Source organism: Papaver somniferum, unplaced genomic scaffold (genome assembly GCF_003573695.1).
Source record: "Papaver somniferum cultivar HN1 unplaced genomic scaffold, ASM357369v1 unplaced-scaffold_21, whole genome shotgun sequence".
Lineage (NCBI taxonomy): Eukaryota > Viridiplantae > Streptophyta > Magnoliopsida > Ranunculales > Papaveraceae > Papaver > Papaver somniferum.
In genome coordinates this window covers 3,840,229-3,850,983 of record NW_020631041.1, presented here as the reverse complement: position 1 = coordinate 3,850,983, position 10,755 = coordinate 3,840,229, and the positions used below count along the sequence as shown (strand labels likewise).

Here is a 10,755-nt window from a genome sequence, read left to right as displayed (position 1 = left end):
AAACGAAGGGTTGCAACAATCAACGGCTATCGTTCCTTCTGAGATGCAAATCTCATCCGTACAAGTTCTCCACCAAACGCATGACAACTTCTGGACCAATGCCAAATTCCACGGTTTATGCCAAAACCCTAATTTGGCCGCGCCCAAAACATGCCAAAGCCATGCCGGCCATGCCTCCATGTCGCTGGCTGCCAAACGAAGGGTTGCAACAATCGACGGCCACCCTTCCTTCTGAGATGCATATCTCAGCCGTACAAGTTCGCCACCAAACGCATGGAAACTTCTGGCCCAATTCCAATTCTTGGCCACGGTGCCAAAACCCTAATTTGGCCGCGCCAAGAGCATGCACGAGCCATGCCGGCCATGCAACCATGTCGTTGGCTGCCAAACAAAAGGTAGCAACGATCAACGGCTACCCTTCCTCCTGAGATGCAGATCTCAGCCGTACAAGCTTGCAACCAAACGACTTGTGGCAATCTCTTGGTTATGGTGTCAATTCTTGGTCATGACACCAAACCCTAATTGGCCACGCCCAGAACATACGCAAGCCATGCCGCAGCCATTCCGCTAGCTTCCAGTGGAAGGTAGACATAATCAATGGCTACCCTTCTCTTGAAATGCAAATCTCGGCCGTCGAAGGTCGCCACTGAACCGGCAAGCCTCTCAATCTTAGCTTGCCACACGTAGCAACATGCTGCTGCGCAATTGGAGAAAAACCCATGAAACATCACATTCATATATATTTGAGCCTTTGAGGTATGTTAATTACTGCTATAAACTATAATAAGTAGAATTGCAAGAAAAGTTACACTTCAGTGTGGTTTCTGAATTGCATTGAAAGTGTTTGATAAAATAACTAGGAAGACAGTTTTGACCCAATTGCTTCAAAATACGTGAAATCCATCACTAATCAATTAATGCATCCCAGTATTTGTTTCTTTTTAGAAAATTTCCTTTGAAGATTTGATTTTAGACTTTATAGGATTATTTATTATATCTGATAATATAAATAGGAAGAAAATATCGTACGTGTTTAGCATGACTAATTAGTTTTAGAATGTTGAGATTTTTAATTTATTGCCAACCAGATCATGTGATGATTTTCTTGTATTAGGCTTCTGAAACATTTAATGGGTAATGCCTCATTATATAACCTCATTTTGATGGGGGAAGTCATTGAAATTTGTAAGAGAAATAACAATAGACAGGAATGGACAAGTTCAACAACATTACTGAGGATGAGACTCCTTTTGCTAAAGCTGGATTGCTTAGTAAAACATCGTTTTGGTGGTTGAATCCATTGATGAAGAAGGGTAATGGAACAAATGAAGAAACAGAAAGGAAGTAACAACCCAACCATTTTACGGGCAAAATTTCTATGTTACTGGCAAAAGATTTTGATATCTGGGTTGCTTGCATTTCTCAAGATAATCGTTCTTACTTCGGGTCCTTTGTTTCTTAATGCCTTCATTGATGTTGCACAAGGGAAACAAGCTTATAAACACGAGGGTTATGTACTAGTTGGATTACTATTCTTCTCTAAAATCATCGAGTCTTTATCTCAGAGGCAGTGGTACTTCCATTGCAGACTATTAGGAATTGAAGTCAGGTCTCTTCTTTCAGCAGCAATTTATATGAAGCAAATGAGGCTTCATAATACTACAAAATCAAATCATTCAGCTGGAGAAATTGTTAACTATGTAACTTTGGATGCCTTCAGATTAGGTGAGTTCTTTTTCTGGATGCATCAAACATGGACACCATGTTTCCAAGTTTTCCTGGGATTAATTATTCTATTCTGCGCTGTGGGGTATGCAGCAATTGCAGCAGCGGTTGTAATAGTAGTATTCGTGTTATGCAATACACCTTTAAGTGTAAACTCGCGGCAGCACAAGGTCAAAGACTAAAGGCTATGTCTGAGGCTCTGGTGAACATGAAGGTGTTGAAGCTTTATGGTTGGGAGAGACATTTCAAGTCTGTTAAAGAAAGACTAAGGAAAGGGGAACACAATTTATTAACAGATGTGCAGCCAAACAAAGGATACAGTGCATGTATGTTTTGGGTGTCTCCCGTGTTGGTTTCATCCTCAACATTTTTGGAATGTTACTATCTCAAGGTTCCTCTTACTGCTAGTAATGTCTTTACTTATATTGCAACTCTGCGCATTGTTCAGGAACCTATTAGAATGTTTCCGGATGTTATTGGAGCTACAATTCATGCAAAAGTTGCATTTAAACGAATTGTACATTTTTTAGCATCACCGGAATTGGAGAGTAAGGTAGCGTTGCAGGTGGGAAATACAAAGCAAGATAAACACGCCATTCTCATCAATTCATGCAATTTTTCATGGGAAGAGAATCAACCAATCCCAACCTTAAGAAGCATAAAGTTAGAAGTTAAATTCGGGGAGAATGTGGCTATCTGTGGAGAGGTTGGTGCAGGTAAATCAATTCTATTAGCAGCTATACTTGGAGAAGTTCCAAAGGTGGATGGCACAGTTAGTAATCCATAATGCTTTTGTTTTATTCTATATGTGATTCTTTGATTTTTACCTTCTATTGTTGTGAAAATTTGGCAAACTTTATGAAGTACCTACTGTGGTGTTTTGGAAGAAAACTGAACTTGATTCTTATTAGATAACTTTAAAGCAACGACTTTGTATTTGGTGTATAAAGTGAACTTTTGTATATCAAGGTGTTTATAAAGACTGTAGGAGTATTACATAAGAATATTGAGAATCCTACATAAAGGTGTCTCGAATCCTAATACAATTTTTGAATAACCTGTGTGTTGCTTTTGCTTTCCTTCTTATTATGAAAAATCTTCCAGTACAGATATATTGTGCCTTTTTCATTTCCCACTTCATTCGCAGATCCAGGTTTACGGAAAGACTGCTTATGTCTCTCAGTTGGCATGGATCCAGTCTGGGAGTATACAAGATAATATTCTCTTTGGATGCACCATGGAAAAGGAAAGGTACCAAGAAACACTGTACAAATGTTCATTGGTGCAAGATCTTGAGCTATTACCTTTTGGTGATCTTACTGAAATAGGAGAAAGAGGGATCAATCTGAGTGGTGGGCAAAAACAACTTATTCAACTTGCTCGTGCACTATATCAGAATGCAGATATATATCTCTTGGACGATCCATTCAGCGCAGTTGATGCTCATACTGCGACAAGCTTATTCCATGACAGACATCAGTTTTTTCTCATTGCAAATTATGTTTCTCTGTATTCAAATCCTTGTGATTAATATCCACTATGTGCAGGAATATGTTATGGGAGCTCTTTCAGGAAAAACAGTCTTACTTGTGACTAACCAAGTGGATTTTCTTCCTGCATTTAATTCTGTTTTGGTTGGTTTGCAGTTCAAATCCCCAAGTTATTTTACTTCCTTCAGTACTAATTTTCACTTCGTATAAAATCTAATAATAATTTGAATTTTCTTAACAGTTGATGTCGAATGGGAAAATCCTAGATGAGGCTCCATATCATGTTTTGTTGGCTTCTAGTCAGAAATTTCTTGCACCCTTGTTAATGCGCATAAAGATACAGCTAGCCGTGATAGGCTTGTTAAGATTGATTCTAGCCATAGACGTCTAGCCTCTCCGAAAGGGACTGGGAAAAGTAGTGACGAGAAACCGCATAAGGAATCAATAGGGGTTCAGTTGTTTAAGCAAGAAGAGAAAGAATCCCGAGATACTGTTTGGAAGCCTTACATACAATACTTGAATCAGAACAGAGGCTTCATGTACTTTTCTTTAGTTATTTTCTGTCAAGTAACTTTTTTTGCCCTCCAAACAATGCAGAATTATTGGATGGCTGCTAATGTTCAGAACCCTCAAGTCAGCAAATTGCGACTGATTATAGTGTATTTGCTGTTAGGATGTAGCTCCACACTATTCATACTTGTTAGATCCCTTTCTACAGTTGCGTTGGGTATAAAGTCTTCAAAGTCTTTCTTTGATCAGTTATTGAACTCGTTTTTCTGTGCACCAGTAGCTTTTTATGAATCTACACCTTTTGGAAGGATGCTAAGTCGGGTAGAATCGCTACTTACCATAGTTAGAGCTGACATTTACTTTTTGAGAATTCCCAAGTTTCGTAAGTAGGTCTCATCTGATTTGAGTATTCTGGACCTTGATCTCCCATTTTGCTTTGTTGGTGCTTTCCTTGCTTCTATTAGTACTTTGGTTAATCTTGGTGTGGTGTCTGTTATTACTTGGCAAGTACTGTTGGTCTCTGTACCAGTGGTATATATGGTGATTCATTTACAGGTAAAACTCAATAATATTCTTCTCTGTCCAGACTTGTGATCTTAATCCATGTATAAAATACACATCTGACTATGTACTTGTGCTCTGCTTCTGCGAAAGAATTTATGCGGACTTATGGAACAACCAAGTCTCTGGTGGCAAGCCATCTTGGGGAATCCATATCAGGAGCAACGACAATTAGGGCTTTTAAGGAAGAAAACCGATTCTTTACAAAGAATCTTGAACTCATCGACAGAAACGCTAGTGCTTCATTTCATATTTCTTCTGCAAGTGAGTGGTTGATCCAACGGTTGGAAATACTATGTGCTATCCTTCTTTTCTCCTCATCCCTTGTGATGGTTTTGCTCCCACCGAAAACTTTTGCTCCTGGTAAGTTTATCTTTCAGTTAAATTATACTTTTTGCTTTTTAAATCAATACATGAACATTCCTAGTGAAGCCCCAGAGGTCATGCAAGGAAACCGTCCCTTGCCTAGGTGGCCTGCCGTAGGTAGAGTGGAGGTCCATGAACTAAAGGTAAAAATTTTCAGTACCATGTGAAACTTCTGGATAACGTTTTAACGCCATTCTAACACAGATTAGTATATCTAAGAAAAAATAATTGATTTCAAGCAGATCAGATACAGACTGAATACTCCAATTGTTCTTCAAGGGATTACTTGCACATTTCAAGGAGGACACAAGATTGGGATTGTTGGGAGAACCGGCAGCGGAAAGTCAACCCTGATAGGTGCTTTGTTTCGACTTGTAGAACCAGTTGAGGGGAAAATCATCATTGATGGTGTTGACATCTCAACAATTGGACTTCATGATTTACGGTCACGCTTAGGGATCATGCCTCAGGATCCAACTCTCTTTAATGGGTCAGTGGGATACAATTTAGATCCCCTTGAGCAACATACTGACCAAGAAATTTTTGGAGGTACATACTTTTATGTTTATTGTATTACCTTTCTTTTTCTTTTTATTACTTACATTTCCATGAGAATGTATGAAGATTCTTCAAAAATGTCAACTTCGTGAAGCTATGCAAGACAAAGGAGATAGTTTGGATAGCTCAGGTAAGGTTCTTTCTATCTTTCTTCATTTTTCTCCTTTTTCTGCTTTGTGTTGGAATCTGTAATTAAGTTCCTGCAATTATTTTGCAGTTTAGCAAGATGGTGTAAACTGGAGCATGGGTCAACGCCAATTATTTTGTTTGGGCCGAGCTTGATTCTTGACGAAGCTACTGCTTCCATCGACAATGCAATGGATTCCATTCTTCAGAAAACCATACGGACGGAATTTGCGAGTTGTACAGTTATTACAGTAGCCCATCGAATACAGACTGTTATGGACAGTACAATGGTGTTTGCCATCAGTGATGGTACATTTTTTACATTTGTAGCAATTGAAATATCTGTTGATCTGAATATTTACTAACCTCACAAAATGCCATTCCTTTTCATTTTGCAGGAAAGATAATAGAATACGATGAACCTTTGAAGTTGATGAAGGAAGAAGGATCACTTTATGCGCAGCTCGTCAAGGAATACTGGTCTCGTTGCAACTCTGCAGAATCATTATGAAAAGCGGAAAAAAAAAAGGTACAAGGATATGGAACTAGTATTTTCAGAGTTTCAGACTTAGTTGGGTCTTTCAAGAAAATGTAAATAACACACTATGAAAATGGAGTAGAAAGAAAGGAAAATCTATGAGAAGAAATGTGGGATATGCCACCATTTGCAATCTGGTGGGTGGACAGTAACTCCAGGCTAATCTGTTAGCTGTTTTTATTTTTGTCAGGGCACCCGCTTGGCCACTTCTTGTGGTAGCCCTATTTATTTATTTTTGTCTTATTTAGCCCCTTCATTTTTTTTCATTTAAATATGTTTTTTATTGAAATAATACCTGTAACATTTCAGTTTATTGATGGAAAAATAAAATCATTCGTGATCTTAACTCACTCTCAAACAATAAAAAGTTGCCATGGAATTAAAAATTGACTAGGTTACTAGCATGAAAATGCTGGAATACTCTGTTCATCGTTGAAGTAATTTTGTGGATCAACTTCTTTCTTAACCATCGCCAATCTTTTGAAATTCCCTTTGAAATATTTGGTTCCCCACTGAGTAGCTTTCAAATAATTCACATTAGGAAGATCATCATTCTTACCCAGATCAAGATCTCTATAATTGACATAAGCAGCTCTCGGTGAACATGAAACATATGAAGTCATGTAACTGTAAAGATCCCTCATCCAATCTATATGGTTTTGAGATGGTTGTCCTTCATTCCATTTCACAATGTACTGAATCTCATACAAGTTACCTTTTCTATGCGGGAACGGTAGTGCCGACTCTGGAATCTTATTCATATATCCTCCAAACGGCTCTAGAATTATGAATACCATATTCATTTCTTCTTCGAGAACTCTTTTCCAAAGCCCTTCGAACCCAGTCTGCGGAATCGGTTTTTGCACGTAATCGGATTTGGCTTTGAAAGGCAAGGTATCAGGGTGAGTTCTGTTTAGTAGTGTCTCAGTTGGAATTTGTTGATAGAAACCGAAGTTTACCACTGATTCAATCCAACCCATTTCCTTACAGTCGTCCGCGGTTAACCCAAGCTCGGGGAAGCTTCGTTGCATTATTTTGAGTAGATCTTGAGCACGGCCAAGATACAATGAGTTAAAGACAACGTTAACTGTTTTTATTCCTTTCCAAGTGCCGAGCTGTATGATGATTCTAACGAATAAATCTTCAGGAAGTTTATGTGCAATTTGTTGCCATTTCATAAGCAGTTTTGTTGCATCTTGTTCTAGTACTCTACTAGGTGAAAAAACAGTGACTATGTGTGGCACCGAAACTAATTTTATTTTCCATGAAAGAATGATTCCGAAACTTGCACCACTTCCACCTCTGATTGCCCAAAACAAATTCTCCCCCATCGAAGTCCGATTGAAGATGTTGCCGTTAACATCAAGTATGGTGGCATCAACAATATTATCTGCAGAAATACCATATTTTCTCACCAGAGTTCCAATACCACCTCCGCTGAAGTGTCCACCAACACCAAGAGTAGTACAAGTCCCGGAAGGGAATGCCAGGGTTTTACTTTTTTCACTAAGTCTATAAGAAAGTTCACCAATTGTTGCACCAGCCTGTACCCATGCAGTTTCAGTTTCAAGGTCGATAGAAATGGATCGATAATTTACGAGATCGATGATGATGAATGGGAAATTTGACGTAGAAGATAAAGCTTCATAGTCATGACCTCCACTTCTTACTCTGATTTGTAAACCATTTTGTTTACTACAAAGTAGGGCTTTTCTTATTTCTAAATCATTCTTTGGTGTAAGTATGATAGTTGGTTTTTGAGAAGTGGCAACCAATCTAAGGTTTTGAATGGAAGGTGTAGGAAAGTTTAATGGAGATGGAGGTGAAGATGTTTGTGGAGACATGCATTGAAGAAAAGTATTGTTTTGAGCAGCAGCAGCATTGATTAATGATGAAGCATTAATCCATGAAACCGATGAAAACACTATGATAAAATTCAAGAATAGATGATTTGTTACACATGTTTGTGTCAGTGAGTTTCTTGATGAATAACCCATTTTGTGTTTCTTGAATTTGATCAATGCTGAAAGAGTAGTTTATGTATTACTAATAAATGTAGCAGCTGTTGTCACAGTTCGTTAGTTTTTTGTTTTTTTGCAAATAAATAAAATGGAAATGGAAATGTAATGTTGCTTCCAAAGATCTATCAGATTACATTAGTTAATGATATCCGATACATTAAATGCAAGATCATGCAACTTTTTTTTCTTTTTCAATTTACGAAATTTTGTTAGAACTACTGTAATGAAATATTGAAAAATGATATTAAAATTAAATTTATGAAAATGAAATAAAACACTCGAATATTTAACATCACAATGTGGACAGAGTCAATTGATCATCAAGCTCTTCTTAACATAATAGTTCACTGATACGCCTAAAAATGAGTAATGTTAATACTGTTGGGTGCAATAATCAAAAACAAAGAAAAATCAAATAAGCAAAAGTTATTGATATTTAGCTCCTTTATAATGGAAGTGATTGCTTTGACGAAACGAACAAGCTCCCCGTATCTCCGCAACAGCAACAAGGCAAAACTTTGGAAAATAGAGTGAGTCACGTGTTCAACACGCTGTCCTTAAGACATTAGCGCCCGGCTACACTCAAGAGTGATGCTATAGCCCTCACAGGACGGATATCTCCAGGATAAAACACCCTAATACACCTACTACTAGCATATGTAGTAGATGCTCAACTTGAGCTTGGCAACTCCGAAAATACCGTTAAGGAAAATCGCGAATGCTTAAAAACCGCTATAAAATATTTTCCCTTAGGGGTCCCTCTAAAATATAGAGCAACCCCTTTCCCATAGATTTTACAAAAGTAGTGAATTTCTTTATATAATTGACAAATACAACTTAAGAAGAAAAACTCCCCGATGTGGGACTAAAAGCTTTATATAGTTTCTTAAAACTACTAAAAATTGGAAACTCCACGATGTGGGACTAAAAAGTTTCATTCACAAAATAAAACAATAAATTATAATTTTTTATTAAAACTTTATAAAATTATTTTTTTATTAATCGTTTTCCAACAATCCCCCACATGAATGAAAACTCAATAAAACATGAAAACACAGATAGATCTTGGTAAATAAACATCCCAACCTCACGATCCAAACAGACTGATCGTGCAAGTGTTGAAATCATACTAGTCATTTCTACGTCCTCTCCCTCACACAAAAGTGTGTTGACCCCAAGGTCATACTATGGATTGCATAAATCATAATAGTATTGAGAGCTTTCATCTTTAATTCTCACATGGTGAGACTATAGGTATCTTTCACCAAAGTGAAAAAGCATGAACTAGTGAACCCTTAGTGACCTTTAGGTCCTAAGTTCCAGTAATACCAAAACCATCAAAATGAAAATCACATAAAAAACGCAGGAAATACCATTTTAGGCAGAGGTGTCCATGAGGTCTTGAACCTTTGCTTAGTGAGATATTACCAGAATTACTTGCTAGAGACAGTGAACTATGTCTTGAACTGCTAGCATTTGATGTAATTCGTGATAACAAACACGGGTGATATCTCCAAGATTGCTGCCAAGCTCGTGCTGTTTTGTCCGTTTTGGCCCTGGACGTACCCTGTTTCTCAGAATGCTCTAGAGACTCAGCTCATATTCTCACAGGAAGCGACCCACTTCCTCATTCAGATAGGTGAGTTTCCATAAAGAGTGTTACTGCTACACCCCACTTCAATCTTAAATTGAAACTATAGAACTCATTAAGACTTATTAAAAAGTCATCCTCCACATGCAGTCACACTATCACGTCTACACCATAGGGAAGGGACAGAGAATGAAAATCTCTGATAGTGTTTACCTTTACCCACCACAAATTAGTTGTCTCATTCGAAACCTTGATCATGGGATCTCCAGTCAGCAAGGTTGAGTATCCTTCATGGCAAGTTTAATATATGAGCTTAAGCCCCAACCCCCTCGATGCATTTTTAACTATCTCTTTGTACAAACCTTTCGTCAAAGATTGCGCGATATTCTCCTTGGACTTTATACAATCAATGGAAATAACGCCGATTGAGATTAGTTATTTCTTAGCTTTAACTATTATAGCTTGGCTAACACAATGTATAGATATAGCTGGCACAGGCCTATGCCAAAGAGGAATGTCTTCTAAAAATCATCTTAGGCACTCGGCCCCCTCTCATGCTTTATCTAACGCAATACTCTCAGATTCCATAATGAATTGAGCGATATGTTTGTTTGGAAATCTTCCAACAACAAACCCACATGTTAGAGTGAAACCATATCCACTCGTAGACTTAGACTCCTCTGAGTCAACTATCCAGTTTGCATCATAAAGTCCCAAGGAAAACAAGATACCTTTCATAAATCAAAAGAGTATTTTAGGTACCATAATACTCTACTCAGTGCATCTGAATTCTCTTGCTCTGGACTACAATTATATCCACTTAACTTACTCACAATATAGGCAATGTCTGGACTCTTACAGTTCATTAAATTCATCAGACATCCTATAACTTTTGAGTATTCAAGTTAAGATACTCCACTACCCTTATTTTTCTTGAGACTACAAGAATAATCGTACGAAGTACAAGCAGGTTTACAATCAGACTGATTGTATCTCTTAAGCACAACTCAACATAATGAAAACGACTAAGACTTATAAATGTTTGATTATCTTCTAATCCTCATCCCTAATATTACATCAAAAGGGCCCAAGTCTTTCAAGTCAATGTTCTCATTCAGTGCATGTTTTTAGTGGAATTGATCACATCTATGTTTGTATCAAGCATAGCATCAACATACAAGCATACAATTACACAGACATCCTTAACAAGTTACTTGTAGACATACTTGTCAGATTCATTAATTTAAATCCACTATCCATTATCACATG

The 10,755-nt window shown here is 37.6% G+C and overlaps 1 protein-coding gene and 1 pseudogene across 1 annotated transcript; one reads left to right on the top strand and one right to left on the bottom strand.

Annotated features, from left to right (window-relative positions):
• Positions 1 to 1,210: 1,210 nt before the first annotated feature.
• LOC113339455 lies at positions 1,211 to 5,847 on the top strand (annotated as a pseudogene).
• Positions 5,848 to 6,255: 408 nt separating this feature from the next.
• LOC113339453 (berberine bridge enzyme-like 23) lies at positions 6,256 to 7,871 on the bottom strand. The gene has a single exon (XM_026584722.1). The coding sequence runs from the start codon at positions 7,869 to 7,871 to the stop codon at positions 6,273 to 6,275; it is 1,599 nt and encodes a 532-aa protein (XP_026440507.1). The 3' UTR covers positions 6,256 to 6,272.
• Between the last annotated feature and the right edge of the window lie 2,884 nt (positions 7,872 to 10,755).